Source organism: Taudactylus pleione, unplaced genomic scaffold (assembly GCF_031769625.1).
Source record: "Taudactylus pleione unplaced genomic scaffold, aTauple2 ptg000129l, whole genome shotgun sequence".
NCBI lineage: Eukaryota > Metazoa > Chordata > Amphibia > Anura > Myobatrachidae > Taudactylus > Taudactylus pleione.
The window spans coordinates 7,025,311-7,041,325 of record NW_028284531.1 but is presented as its reverse complement, the minus strand read 5'-3'; the positions used below and the strand labels follow the sequence as shown (position 1 = coordinate 7,041,325).

Here is a 16,015-nt window from a genome sequence, read left to right as displayed (position 1 = left end):
AAGCCAAAATATGAAAATTCTGTCAATGTCCCAATATTTATGCACCTGACTGTATGTCTCATATACACAGGTAATTTTATACAATATTTTCAATAATTTTGTGGCTCAAACAAAGCTGTAGCTGCAGGTAATTTAGACTTATCAACAAATCACAGAGACAGGTAAATAAGGAGTTTATTTATGGGTCCAGAGAGAGCAACTTAATTATTTTTTAAACTCACATACTGTATAAAGAATGCCCCCACAATGAGATACTCCACATACCCGATTAACATAAAAAATGCTGGAAAAAAAATAAAACAGCAAAAGTTCCCAATATGTACTGTTATAGGAGAGAAACTGCAGTAAACACAACTAGTGAGACAAAAGATTTGCTGTTCACTGGAATGTTCCCAGTCAGCAACCACCAAAGAACCTGGTTAAACTCTACAAGAACACACAAATCAGCAAAAGTATGAGAATTATGGTTTTATTGTTGATACAAAAATCATAGGATTTATCTTGGTAATCTTTGTTTCCACTGGAATTTCCCATATTCCTACTGGGCTGAATTGGCATTGCACATAAGAAACAAAAATATGCAATGCGTCTAAATGGAGATTTGGTTATTATATGACTTTTTAGCTTAAGCAAGGGTCCTTAATTAGTCTTCAAATAAGCATGCTACAGCTTTCCAGCAGCGTGCTTGGCATTTTTGACAAGTCTGTACATGAAGGAATAGAAGAAGAGAAGGTTATCATATTCACCATTATAGTCCTTCTCTAAGATTTGCATATGATAGTCCACCATGAAGTAGTAAATAGCCTCTATCGTTGAAAGGTACGTGTCAGGCGATCCTTTCTGATGACGCCAAAAGCAAGTTTTTCTTTCTGTCAATTCAACGCTCACCAGTCCTAGCATAGAATAGGGTATAAAAACACAGAATCAATTATCCGATATGTAATGTGAGATTCACCTTTTTGTGAGGATGAACAAATTTGGTTGTCATTGCACAAATCAGGGAAATCCTTCAAAGTTATATTAAAAAGTAATCTGAATTTTTTTTCTCCAACTATAATTTTTGTTTTAATGTAAACTACCCCCATTCCCCTTTATAGAGGATTTTAAGATGGTAGAGTGCCCCTACTTAACTTACAAACAATATCCAGCTCTCACATCTATCTCTGCACTTTCTGAAGTCTTGGCTGTTATAGATCCTGGAGTCTGGTACCAACCTACACAGATTATGATGTGCTATGGTAGCACATTATAGCATAGTAGTTAACATTATAAGTTACTACTATAGTATAGGGTGCATTATAAATAAGATAAAGCATCAGGGGACACACAGAAAGCCATAAACTCCATTAAAGGCTGTAGCCACAATTTGGGAGTCTACAGCCATTCCAATTGTTTCTAGATTTTAGGAAAAGCATCCCTCTATGAGTCAACTTTTCCAATTTTAAAGGAGGCCAGCATTGTTGAAAAGTGCAATACTCTAAATAAAAGTAGCTTAAAAAAAAGAAAAAAAGAAGAAGTATATAAAAGTCTGCCTGACTGGTTTATTTACTAAACAGAGAAAGCCCATTTCTCCAGCAAGATTGGTTTCTCTCTATCTGCTAAAAGCTCCCCAGCCGGTGATAGCTTTTCCCAGGTTTATCTGGCAAAGTATGAACAAATTGTGATAATAATGCCACCAATAAAAAACCCAAAATTCAATGAAATACTAATGGTCAAGATTAACCAATTTATTTACTGCAAAAAAAAAAACAAACAAAAAACCCCCCAAAATTATTCCTATAAATTACAGTGACATCACCGCACACAACATACTGTATATACATGATATGCAAATCAACACTACAGCACTGGTATAGTATTCTATTGGGTAACATGATATACAGGTTACAATATTAGGATCTGTATTACTGTGACAAAGTTGAATCAATACACATTTTCTTTCTTTTTATATTATTCTGTGCCTAGATCAATCTGATATTCTGTCTGCAAAGGCTTTCCCCAGCCTATTTAAGAAAACTGCATTGGTACATGTACTGCAGCAATCCCCTTATCAATGTCAGCCTTTCATGATGGCAATAGTGGAAGGTCCATAGAGGAAAATTTAAAAGTACTTATTTCCAGTTTTCTTTCCTATTTTAAAATATTTATATACTTATTTTCTTTTATGTATTTTTCTTTCTTATTTTAAAACATTTTCTATCATTATTTTCCTTTATTTTTCATGGAAGTTTAAGTCTACTGCGTATGTGTGAACCGGCAGAGCCGACTAGCATGTTTGGTATCTGAAAGATTAGAACTGCTTCATTAACGAGGGTTTTTTAAAAAAAAAACTGAAATAGAACTAATACAGTAGTGTAGGTTTTTCGCAACCAAAACGTAAAAAAATGTTTCTTCTACTTATGACATGGTTGGGGAATAAGTATCTGATATATGCTGTACTAGGGTTGTCCATCGATTGTCAATAGGAGATGCCTACGTTGGAAAACCATCTATGGTTTACAAAGTCTCGGACAAGTGAATTAACCCCCCCCCCCCCCACCAAGGACAAATTACCTCTGGGTCGTTATCATCAAACATAAATCCCTAGGTAGTCAACCATCAATGGACAACCCCATGTTTGATGTACACCTAATGCATACTCTATGGGAACTGAGCTCGACATAAGCTTAAGACGTGTTCAACTCAATATATACGTGTAAATAACCCATTTTTACATGCATCTGAGATTTATCCATCAGTTTCAATCCCTGTCTCTCAAAAAGCTCGTTATTAGTGGTAACATAAGCTTGGAGTATGCCTTACTTACTATCTGTGGATCACCACCAATAGAAATTCTAAATACAATTTTTCAAATAGGAAAAATAAGGGGGAGATTTATGAAAGTTTGGGGAGAGAAAGTACCAACCAATCAGCTCCTGTAATTTTTTAAATACAGCCTGTAAAGCGATAGAAGCTGATTGGTTGGTACTTATCTCCCTCCACCACTTCTCTCTCCAAGATTTGATAAATCTCCCCCCAAGTCTCTTATTGGCTGCGAATGGTTAACAGAGCTGGATTTACTGTGGGGTTAGATTTACATTTGTTTAGTGTAGAAAAGCACAACTGGACGGGAAAACCACACATTCTTGTTTCTACAGTCTTCTTCTTTCCTGTTAATTTGATCAAGTAATACCATTTTTGGATGACTGAAAATGATTTCTTATGCTTACCAAAACTGTCACTGGTTTTGTACACCTAATCTTTAGGAGGAATAATCAAAATGACTATTTAGATAGATTTTAATTACTTTTAAATTAACCCCTTCAGTTGCTATGCAAAATGCATTAAACAAGTCCATCAACTGCTGAGAAATACACTCTCTACTACTTTCTTTGCACCGCCCCCCCCAAACAATTTCTTCACACCTCTTCATCACTGCCCCCTCAATCTCTCTTGTATTATTGACACTAGTGGGAGGAGTCAGAGGTCAGACCAACTGTCATTATATTCCAACGTGAACACAATTTTTACCAGCAGTCGTTGTTATTACACAGTTATTAGTGAAGCTTTAGAAGAAAAAAAAAAAAGATAAAAATCACTACATGGACTCAAGGCGCTCTATTTAAGAAAACATTAGATATCAATTACTTGCAGCAAGTGACATTGAAGTATGTGCTAAGACTAAAAAACTGCGACAACAAAGAAAAGCAAAACAAATAATCACTGCATTTAGTAAACAAAAAATCAATAATAGAGAACATACTCTATATTAAGTGAAACACTGAGGCTCAGTTGTACTGATAAAAGCAATTTTGTTAATATTTAAACCTATTACAGTATATAAGAAAAATCGTGGACTTATTCAATGAAACTTGTTGAAGTAAGTTTCTGGATACACTTAATAAAAAAATTGTACAAGAAATTATTTCAGCATGTCGCCATATGCAAAATCAGCCTGAATATGAATCATTGAGGTAGGTGAACTAGTCAGTCTAGCAGCCAAAAAGTGAAAGCGATAACTGAAATATTTGACATTTAAATATATGTTTAAGATTAATAGCTCCCAAAGGTGCAGCAGATACCATCCACAATCTTTAGATGAATTAGATACTGAATGTTGTACTCATTGTGGCAGTTGCTTAGTCACTTTTCTGCAGGTAATAGAGGCAAAATGTATAAGCCCACTGTTCCAAACAGCACTTACATCGAGTAACAGTCCGATTTTGCTAATAGTTTCATTGGATAAATCCACGAGCAGCAATGTTGCTATCATTTTTTTTTTTTAAGTTTTTGTTTTAATTGCATTGTTGTATATATACTATTGTTATGTTTAAATATTACTACAGTTGCTTTTATCAATACATGTGAGCCTCAGTGTTTCACTTAATAGAGAGCAGACTGTATTGATTAAAGTTTTTTTTTGTTTACTTAACTTAAGTAAAAAGAAAACAAATAATCACTAAGCTACTAGTAAAAGGGACCAATGTCACCGCTGTCTGGCCCTGCAGGACGTGCTCCATTTGATTAAAAATGGAACATCATAGAGCCAAATGCTTTCTTCTGTGGAATGCATAATGAATGGCATAGGACAGGGGTTCCCAACCACGGTCCTCAAGGCACACTAACAGTCCAGGTTTTAGGGATAGCCATAATTGAGCACAGGTATCTTAATTAGTACCTCAGTTATTTTGATTTAACCACCTGTGCTTAAGAATGGATATCACTAAAACCAGGACTGTTAGTGTGCCTTGAGGGCCGAGCTTGGGAAACACTGGCATAGGAAAAAAAATGGAAGGAACATTAAGATGTCCACCTCTTGTTGAAAGGCAGTATGCGTTCCACCTAACAGTGGCCACTAATAAAACCCTAATTAATGGACCTAAATAGAGGAAGTGAGACAGACAACATCTGCAGCTTGAAAAAGGAAGTATCCGAAACTAGTCATTGGCAGGACCTGACTGGACTTGGATGCCTTTGCCTATGTGAGCGGTATCATGCTGTTCATTGGGAGTAACCGGGACCCCAAATTATGCACTTGTCTGATCTTGCTCAGACCATCTTGCTATCTGGTAGGCATTCATGCTCAGCGAAAGTGTTTTTAACAGTACCTTGATAATACTTATGACTGAGGTCCTGTGTATTTTTATGGATGCTTTTCAAATAAATTGTATGTAAAGAAGTATTATGCTATGCACCTATTTTTATTTTTTCATGTTATACCTCACCTGAAAGCTCTGTTCTGGAGGTGATACAGTTTCTGCTACATGGACTTGTGTGCTGTTTAATCCTCTTTCTTTGAGAAACCTCAATACCTGCTTTGTATTTAAAGGTGTGCGATTAAAGTACCATTGGATTTGGCTGTCCAATAAGCACATTTTTCTAATTAGTGGAGTTTTTCTCACCCATTAAAAATGTACATTTAAACAGTCTACACTGATTTTTTTTCTTCTTTCTTTGGATTTTTTTTTTTTTTTAGGTAAACATAACAAAAAGAGCGCCAATACCAAGGAACTTATTTATTTTGTGATGACAGAAATAAACAAAAAAGTCCAGTAAACAAAAATGGCTAGCATGCAATAAAATGTCTTGTGTACATACATGTGTAGCCTCCCATATCCAAAATGCTTGGGACCAGGGGTATTTTGGATATTGGAATATTCCGATTGAACCATCAAAAAGCCAAGGTTTCACTATCTCAGTCATGCTAAAAAAAAATCCGTCTTTCGCAATATTTGCATATGGGAGACTCGACCTGTACAACATTTAATTAAAATAAAAATAATGTTTGGTGGCAGATTTAAAAAGGTATGGTGACTGAGTGTACCTCTAGTACAGTGGTTTTCGACCTTTTTTTCACCTGGGTACCCACTGGCAGTTCATTTGCATTATCTGTACCCCAAACATTTGTAATGAATTAAATTGCTATTAGATTATGTGTTTAGGTGCTACAATATATACAAGCAATAAATGTGCTATAAACATGATTTTAGACAAGCATGAATTGTGCAAACATATTCACATATTACAAATTTATTTTAAGTGAATAATAAATACAATTTTTAAAATATTAATAAAACTAGAGTTCACGTATAATTTCTTATTTTTCTTAAAACTATGTTATATCCTAACAATTACAGGGATACCTAAAATGTTGACTTTAATTTTTTAACTTTAATGATTGTTTTTTTTTTTTATAGCTGCAGTCTCGCCAAACCGTCCCACTCCTCGCACCTGGTCCCATGAGATTCATCCAATTCCAGTACGTTTTCGCCTAATGGAAAATACAATGCACTAAAAACAGGCGGAAAAGAAGTGCAAAATCTCTATTTTGGGGTGCAAATGTGGGGAATTGATTCAGAACCCTATGGACAGCCCCCCAAAAAACAAATCAGCGCCCCCCCCCAAAAAAAAGACCTCAGAACACCCCAAAATATACATTTTTGGGGGGCTATATGGATGGGGCAGGTGTTTTTAGGATTGCAGGTGCTGGCAGCAGGTGGATTTTTTACATTTAAAAAAAAAAAAAAAGCACTTTGGAGGCACAAAAATATGCTAGCACCCATTTTCAAGTACCCCAAGTTTGACTGGACTATTTATTTTTACCAAAAATACTGTTTTCTATCATTCTTCACCACTTTTACAAATATGCTTTTAGAAAGCATTTAACACAACTTAAGGACACAAAGTACGTTTATTATGGCTAATAGTACACATCTGTAATGATTTCCAGTGTCAGAGTGTCTTATTTTGGGGGTACAGATGGATTCCCCCAAAGTATTCAGTACTTTCCGCCTGTTATGCATTTGCCTATTTGCGTTTTTGCCTGTTCTGTAACTGAATAGGGCGGAACACAGATGCCGCAAATTCGCGTCCCAAACAAGGATATGCGGTGGAAAGTACAACAGGCTGACTTTTCACGGCTGATTGAATATGGGCCTAAGTCGCAAAGCGATGCGTCTAGGACGCACTCAGACTGTACGGATTAATTTTACATGTAAAGAGCACAGAGAGAAGGAAATGTGTTGTTCTTAATGCAGTGCACAAACAGCAAGCAATATAAAAAAAACACGAAAATAAAAAACAAAAACTTAGCTTTTATTAATAATCTTATCCCAGTCAGGATCCTGACGGTTCGGGCCTCCAGCGTCGGTATTTAGTCCGCCGGCAATACATCCGGCAGCATTATAGGGCAGCACAGATGGTGTAATGGTTAGCATTACTGCCTCACAACACTGAGGTCGTTGGTTCGATACCCACTACGGCCCTAACTGTGTGGAGTTTGTATATTCTCCCTGTGCTTGCGTGGGTTTCCTCCGGGTGCTCCGGTTTCCTCCCACACTCCAAAAATATATTGGTAGGTTAATTGGCTCCTAACAAAATTCCCCCTAGTGTGTATGTGTGTGAGCATGTGGTAGGGAATATAGATTGTAAGCTCCACTGGGGCAGGGACTGATGTGAATGGATGAATATTCTCTGTATAGTGCTGCGGAATATGTGTGCGCTATATAAATAACTGGTAATAATAATAATAATAATAATTATATACTGATTCCCATTGAACATCCCCATCAAGAACCCTTTGGGGGGTACCCGTACACCTGGTTAAGAACGTCTGCTCTAGTATAAAGAGAAATAAACTACCATTTCAGACGGCTGCAGAGTGCACAATACATTCTTCTCTTGTAATGCATTGTCACAGAACATGAGAAATTAAACACAGCTGATTTTAAAAACATAAAAATAAAAAAAACAATGGCAAATAGCAGATGTTAAACTGATCAATTGTTTTTACATGTGTGGGGCAGGTTGTGAAAATAAATCGTCGCCGCATGTGATGCATATTTTATTTCAGTTGTCCTTTACATGTTTTTTTATATATATATATTTGTATACTTCCAATACAGATGTAACCATCAACTTTAATATCAACACAATATGTAAATTACATCATATTAAAGTTATGTCAAATAAAACCGCATAACTGCATGCAAGGGAAACCAAACAAACACATACATTCACATTCCTTCTTCTACCATGTCTGTCTCCCTCCCATATTGTCAGATTACACCCACTGAGACAATAGTATACAGTTCATGTGATAATCAAGAAACAGCTCGATGAAGTAAAGTTAATGTTTTTCAGAAAATAAAAACAAAACAAAAGAAAACTATCTAGATTAGGGACAAAACATTATTTAAGGTTCTAATGAACACGAAGGATGAGATTTACCAATTTACATTAATGCTCCCTGTAGGCTGGCTTCTTTTCCACCTTTACCTCTGTAGAATACTCCTCAACCAGAGAGACTAAACAACCGCCTAACAATGAGACCTAAGGTTAAATTTACTAACCGATGGGGTGGAAAAAAACGCCAATTGTATGCAGTTTTGCCTGCAGGATTTAAAATGAACCAGCCTAAAGGCTGAGAACTTAGGTAACGGACTACAAGTCTCAGACTTTTGCTATACTGAATATATATTGGCCAGGCTGAGAACTTAGGTAAACGGACTACAAGTCTCAGACTTTTGCTATACTGAATATATATTGGCCAGGCTGAGAACTTAGGTAAACGGACTACAAGTCTCAGACTTTTGCTGATAACAATGTTATTTAGCATATCACTGCATAGTATATTAGTTTGATGTTTTTAGTTTCTTTGTTAGTTAGCTCATTGAGCCTGTTATTAGCCTAGTGGTATGTGCTGTATGTTTGTTTAACTCAATTTATTGCTAGCCATATTAGTGGGAGGGTGCTGGGCTTGTAAGCAATCAGTAATTTAACATGCCAGGTCTCCTACATATTGGTCATTAGTAGGCTGGAATTGCCCCATTCAGAAGTGCACTATTCAAAAGTGCATTTTAAGATTAATACTGGCGTTACACCAGTGTTGAACCGAAGTGGAACAGAAGGGAAACAATCGATCTGCACTTCTAAAAACCTAATCTACATTTGGAGAAAAACCATCAACAAAGGTGAATTTAAAATCTCACTGCTACAAATTCCTGCTGACTGCATAACCTGGACTTTCAACACTGAACTCTGGTTGCTACAAAAACTCTAGCCATCACTTGCTACTATTTGTGCTGCCTCTGTGCTTAACAGATAATTTTACTGAATACTGTTAATATCAGCTTAACTCTGTAATAATGTCTTTTTACATTAGCACTTTGGTCTAGTCTTACATGATCTAGCTACTGCTACTCTCTACTCTAATATTCAAATTCTGCGCCCATCTTATCTCCACTTTTTCTAAACTCTATAATATATTTTTGTTGTGCTGACACTTTACCTCATCCTTACCATGACCATGTTTTCTCCTCCCTTCACTCAGTTTCTAACTAATCTTTTGTTCTGCCCTCTGACTCCACCTCTATCCTTTCCCCCTGGTCTCCTCCACCTCCTCCTATCTCCCCTTCTCTCTCTGCCTTCCTCCCCCTCTTCTCCCATTACTCCATTTTCTTTCTCTTATACCCCCCAAGGATCCTACTACCCCACTGGCAATCTTTCCTCCCTTACTTATCTCCCTGTCACTTCGCCCACTTTCATTCACGTCTCCTTAACTTCCCTCCCTGCCCACTTCCTACAGGGTCCCCTCCTAGCACAGGAGCACGCATGATCCCTACACTCTATTCATCTCGGTCTCCCAAAGTATTCTCATCTCCACGCTATTGCAACCCTGATAATCTCATTCACATCTCTCCTATCAACTCTGTCACTCTATCCTGTGCCCTCTGGAATGCCAGATTAGTCTGTAACAAACTGGCCCCCACCCATGACCTCTTTATCTCCAACTCCCTGAATCTCCTGGCCATTACTGAAACCTGGATTTTACCCTCTGACACCACTTCTCCTGCAGCTCTCTCTTATGGGGGCCTCACCTTCTCCCACACCCCCAGGCCTGGGGGTCGCCATGGTGGTGGTGTTGGGGTCCTTCTATCCCCTGGTTACTCATACCAACATATACCATCAGAACCATCCCTTACATTCTCCACATTTGAAGTTCATGCTATACGCCTCTTCCAACCAGTACACCTCAGAGTAGCTGTCATCTACCGTCCCCCTGGCCCTCCCTCCAAGTTCCTTGACAACTTTGCTTCCTGGCTCACTCACTTTCTCTCCTCAGACCTTCCCTCTATTATACTCAGTGACTTCAATATTCCTATTGATATCCCCACAGAATCTGCTGCCTCCAAACTACTCACCCTCACTTCCTCATTTGGACTCTCCCAATGGACCTCCTCACCCTCCCATGCGAGTGGGCATTTGCTTGATACAGTATTCACTCACCGTTGTGATATTTCTGCTTACTCCAATTCCCCATTCCCCCTCTCTGACCATCACCTCCTCTCTTTTAACTTATCCCTCTCTCCTTCCCCTCCACTACCTCCGAAGCCACCATCACTAAGCGTAACATTGAAGCCATCGACACTGCTTTCTTTTCTTCCCTACTTGTCTCACTTCTCTCCCCTATCCTCTCTTTCTCCTGCGCTGAACAAGCTGCTTCCCTATACAATGCCTCCCTTACTTCTGCTCTTGACTCTGTTGCTCCAGCGATCACTACTCACCCTCGCAAATTCACACCTCAACCCTGGCATTCCAAATGCACCAGATACCTGCAAAAATGTTCACGAACCGCCGAGCGACAGTGGAGAAGATCACGCTCTCAGGCAGATTTTCTCCATTTCAAATTCATGCTGTCATCCTACAGTGCTGCCCTTTCCCTCTCTAAACAGTCATATTTCAAGAATCTCATCTCCTCCCTGTCCTCAAATCCCCAGCGTCTCTTTTCCACCTTCAACTCCCTCCTCTGCCCACCCCCTCCTTGTCTCCCCTCCTTGCTCTCTGCCACTGACTTTGCTACCTATTTCACATCTAAAATTGATTCCATACGTCAGGACATCATATCCAACCAGTCCCCCAGCTCTTCACTTCCTCCTTTCCCGGATCACCCGTCCCCATCCATTTTACAGACTCTGACATCCTTCTCCCCTGTGACTGGAGAGGAAGTTAAGACCCTTATTCAGTCCTGCCCCCCCTTCCACCTCTCCCCTCGACCCTATCCCCTCCCACCTCCTCCGCTACCTCTCTCCTTCTGCCTGCTCCCATCTTGCCCACCTCCTTAATCTCTCCCTCTCATCTGGCACTGTTCCTTCTGCATTCAAGCATGCCCGTGTTTCCCCCATTCTTAAAAAACCTAACCTTGATCCTAACATTCTCTCTAACTACCATCCAATCTCTCTCCTCCCTTTTGCCTCCAAACTCCTTGAGCGTATTGTTTACAACCGCCTCACCACATTTCTTTCCTCCCACTCCCTCCTTGACCCTTTTCAGTCTGGCTTCCGTTCTCTCCACTCCACTGAAACTGCCCTCACAAAAGTCAGCAACGACCTCCTTGCTGCCAAATCCAAGGGCCACTACTCACTGCTCATTCTCCTTGATCTCTCTGCTGCTTTTGACACTGTGGACCACCCTCTACTGCTGCATATACTTCACTCCCTTGGTCTACGTAACACTGCTCTCTCCTGGCTGTCCTCCTACCTCTCTGACCGTTCCTTCTCTGTTTCCTCTCATGGCGACTCCTCCCCCCCACAGCCTCTTACAGTAGGTGTTCCCCAAGGTTCTGTTCTTGGACCTCTCCTATTCTCTCTCTATACGTCTTCTCTAGGTAAACTCATCAGCTCTTTTGACCTCCATTATCATCTCTATGCTGATGATACTCAGATCTACCTTTCCCCCTCTCTACTGACTCGTATCTCTAACTGTCTCTCTGCTATCTCTTCCTGGATGTCCCAGCGATTTCTCAAACTTAATATGTCTAAGACTGAGCTGATAGTCTTCCCACCCTCCCACATAACATCATGTCCCACTATTTCTTTATCTATAGATGGCATTACTATCTCATCTAGCCCCAAAGTGCGTTGTCTTGGAGTCATCCTGGACTCTTCCCTCTCCTTTAAACCACACATTCAGAACCTCTCACAGTCCTGTCGTTTCCATCTCAAGAATATTTCCAAGATCAGACCCTTTCTCACCCAGGATGCTACCAAAACCCTTGTACATTCACTGGTCATGTCCAGACTGGACTACTGTAACCTTCTCCTAGCTGGCCTCCCCAAATCCCATCTCCCTTCACTCTTCTGTCCGCCCTCTTCGTTCACTTAATACACGCCGCCTTTCATGCCAATTGATTACTTCCTCCCACTCCCGCCTCCAAGACTTTGCCCGTGCTGCTCCTCACCTTTGGAACTCCCTCCCTCTCCCCATCAGACTCTGCACCTCTCTACCAACTTTCAAACGAGCTCTTAAGACCCACTACTTCATTAAAGCCTTCCAGCTCTCATCCTAACTTGCTGCTACATCTTCCTTTCTCCCGGCCCACCCCATTCTGTGTCACTCCTGTGTGTCTTCCCCTCCCTTAAAGAATGTAAGCTCTTTCGAGCAGGGCCCTCTACCCTCTTGTGCTTCTCCCTACTGTAATTTAATTTATCTCTTACTAGCCACTAGGGCAACTAACACTTGGCTGCTTATGCGGGCATTAATGTCACTAATATAGCTATGTTTATCCATGTCCTGTATTGTATTGTATTGTATTGTAAGTCAATGGTTACTTTTTTGTCTATGTACTTTGTAAGGCGATGCGGAACACTTGTGGCGCCATATAAATAAATGATAATAATAACAGGTCTGAGCGGTATATATGCTAAATGGTCCAATAAATGTAGCCAGTCAAGGTGCTTTGAGGATATATTTTCTGGTGGTCAGTAGTCCAAACAGCTCACAAGTCCTAAACGCATTTCCCAATGCTGCGCCACAGTTTATTAGAGGAACTTAATCGTTTCATGAGAGGTGATATTTAAGTCTAGATAACATTTTAAACCAGAATCCACGGAAATACTGATATCTAACCAGTGGGACTATATTAATACTGTATATCCTAAACTCACAGGAGGAACAACAATTTTTACTGATTCAGAATATGCAGCATAAAAAGTATTGATGGTGATTCTGTGTAATTATGCAAGCTTGATAGATATTTTAATGTTGTAGATGTATGTAAGCAATAAATATATATTATTTTAATTACACACATCTGACTCCATCAATCTTATAGTGGTTGGTTTGCGCTACCTGATTTTTTTGTCTTTTCGCTTTATTGCTTCATTTGGCGGTGACACAGACACCGCCTGTTTGGGAGTGCTGCAAACTTACCTTTGTACATATAGCTGATAATTATTTTTAATATTTGTACGAGATTGGCGTTTACCGATCAAACTTTTTACTGTTGGCTTTTATGTTATGGCTGATTGAAAGTGTGTGCGTGTGTGAGAGAGATATACACACACAAAATGTGCAAAAGTTTTAGGCAGGTGTGGAAAAAAAAATGCTGTAAAGTAAGAATGCTTCAAAGATAGAAGTGCTAATAGTTTATCAGTTAACAAAATGCAAAGTGAATGAACAGATTCAATTCTTGTAGGTACACTTGCACAAAGTCAGGGATTTTGTAGGATTATTATTATTTGGTATGATTAACCAATCATACCAAACAGGTGATAAATGATCATCATTTTCATATGTAGGTTGAAACACAGTAATTAATTAAAACAGAAACAGCTATGTGGGCGGCTTAAGACTGGGTGAGAAACAGCCAAACTCTGCTACAAAGGTGATGTTGTGGAAGACAGTTCCATGACACAGGTCATACACAATGGCAAGGATGAGCGCAGCAACACGACAAGGTAGTTATACTGCATCAGCAAGGTCTCTCCCCGGCAAAAATTTCAAAGCAGGCTGGGGTTTCAAGATGTGCTTTTCAAGCTCTTTTGAAGAAGCACAAAGAAACTAGCAACAATCAGGACCGTAGACGTAATGGTCGGCCAAGGAAACTTAGTGCGTCAGATGAAAGACACATCATGCTTACTTCCCTTTGAAATCGGAAGATGTCCAGCAGTGCCATCAGCTCAGAACTGGCAGAAACCAGTGGGACCAGGTACACCCAACTACTGAATGGAGAAGACTGTCCAGAAGTGGTCTTCATGGAAGAATTGCGGCCAAAAAGCCATATCTTCAACGCGGAAGCAAGGCTAAGTGACTCCACTGTGCAAGAAAACATAGGAACTGGGGTGCAGAAAAATGGCAGCAGGTACCATGGATGGATGAGTCAAAATTTGAAATATTTGGCTGTAACGGAAGGCAATTTGTTTGCCGAAGGGCAGGAGATCAGTACAATAATGGGTGACTGCAGCAATCAGTGAATTATAGTGGAGGTTCCTTGGGGCTGCATTTCAGCAAATGGAATAGGGCATATGGGGTCTGATTCACTACCGATCGCAACTGCGAATGCAATAGCGATTATGCACACAGTTCAACTGCGATAGTATGCGAAAGCATTGCGATCGCTATCCCGCCGCACTACATTAAGATGCCCACTTTACCTTACACACATCCGTAATGTTTAGCAAGACTGCGAAAACATCGGCACAATCGAGTACCATCGCAGCCACATGCACAATTGCACAAGGTCTGACCTTAATGAGAAATTGCAAACTTCAGCGCACGCTATGAGGCCTCAGGCTGTGTAGGGCATCGCGGTGGCTTTATTATGCACGCTCCTACAACGGCGTTCAAATGCACTGGCACGACTGCGTTTTGCCGAACCCCCCTGTCACCACCCACAAACGGCACTTCCTGTCAATCACTCTGAGATGGGTCTGTGTAGTCACTGTGATCACAGTCCCGATCGCAGTGGCCGGTTCGCGCATTGTGTTGCATACACATGCGCAGTAAGCAACAACCGGCTGACTGCGTGCGCATTAGCAACTGCGATCCAAGCTGAATCAGGACCTTGGTAAGGATTAATGGTTTCCTCAATGCTGAAGGCAGGTACTTATCCATCATGCAATACCATCAGGGAGGCGTCTGGTTCCAAATTTATTTAGCAGCAGGATAACGACTCCAAATATACAGCCAATGTCATTAAGAACTATCTTCAGCGTAAAGAAGAACAAGGAGTCCTGGAAGTGATGATCAGAGCCCTGATCTCATCATTATTGAGTCTGTCTGGGATTACATGGAGACAGAATGATTTGAACAAGCCTACATCCACAGAAGACCTGTGGTCAGTTCTCTAAGATGTTTGGAATAACCTCCCTGATGAGTTCCTTCAAAAATTGTGTGCAAGTGTGCCTAGAAGAATTGATGCTGTTTTGAAGGCAAAGAGTGATCACACCAAGGGGTAAATTTACTTAAGTGAGAGTTTTTAGAAGTGGAGATGTTGCCCATAGCAACCAATCAACTTTTGCCATTATCTTCTAGAACACAGGTTCACAAACTCAGCCCTCAGGGCCCCAAACAGTGAATGTTTTCCAGGTCACCTCACAGAATCACAAGTGAAATAATTAGCTCCACCGGGGGATCTTTTAAAAGGTATCAGTGAGTAATGAATACACCTGTGCACCTGCTGGGTGACCTAGAAAACATGACCTGTGTAGGGTCATGAAAACAGAGTTTGAGAACCACTGTTCTAAAAGGGGCTAGTTAAATGTCAAGGAGAATCTGATTGGTTGCTATGGGCAACATCTCCACTTCTAAAAACTCTCACTTTAGTAAATATACTATACTGATTTATACTTATTTGATTTGGATTCATCTTCTGTTCATTCACTTTGCATTTTTTAATTGATAAAACTAAACAACTAACACTTCTATTTTTGAAAGCATTCTTACTTTGCAGCAATTTTTCCACACCTGCTTAAAACATTTTCACAGTACTGTACACACACACACACACACACGCACGCACATATATTATACATATATACACACACATCATATATATTGAACACCTCAACATTGTATAAATATATTTGTAATGGGGCTATTGTAATTACATGTTCAACAAATGTCAGCAACAACCCATGCAATCAAACATGCAAATAAATCAAACCATAGATGTCCATAAATTAAGTTACATGTGTAATAATGTGAAATGACAGGGAAAAAAGTAGTGAACACGCTTACTGAAATTTATTTAATACTT

The 16,015-nt window shown here is 39.8% G+C and overlaps 1 protein-coding gene across 6 annotated transcripts in view; it reads right to left on the bottom strand.

Moving 5' to 3' along the window:
* Positions 1-453: 453 nt before the first annotated feature.
* The window catches only part of DTWD1 (DTW motif tRNA-uridine aminocarboxypropyltransferase 1), a 56,289-nt gene continuing 40,727 nt past the window's right edge, over positions 454-16,015 (bottom strand). For all 6 annotated transcript variants that reach the window (XM_088472805.1, XM_088472807.1, XM_088472806.1 and 3 more), the window contains one exon: positions 454-893. In XM_088472805.1, the coding sequence (XP_088328931.1) occupies positions 664-893 (230 nt within the window). In that variant the 3' untranslated portion in view covers positions 454-663. The remainder of the gene's footprint in view (positions 894-16,015) is intronic.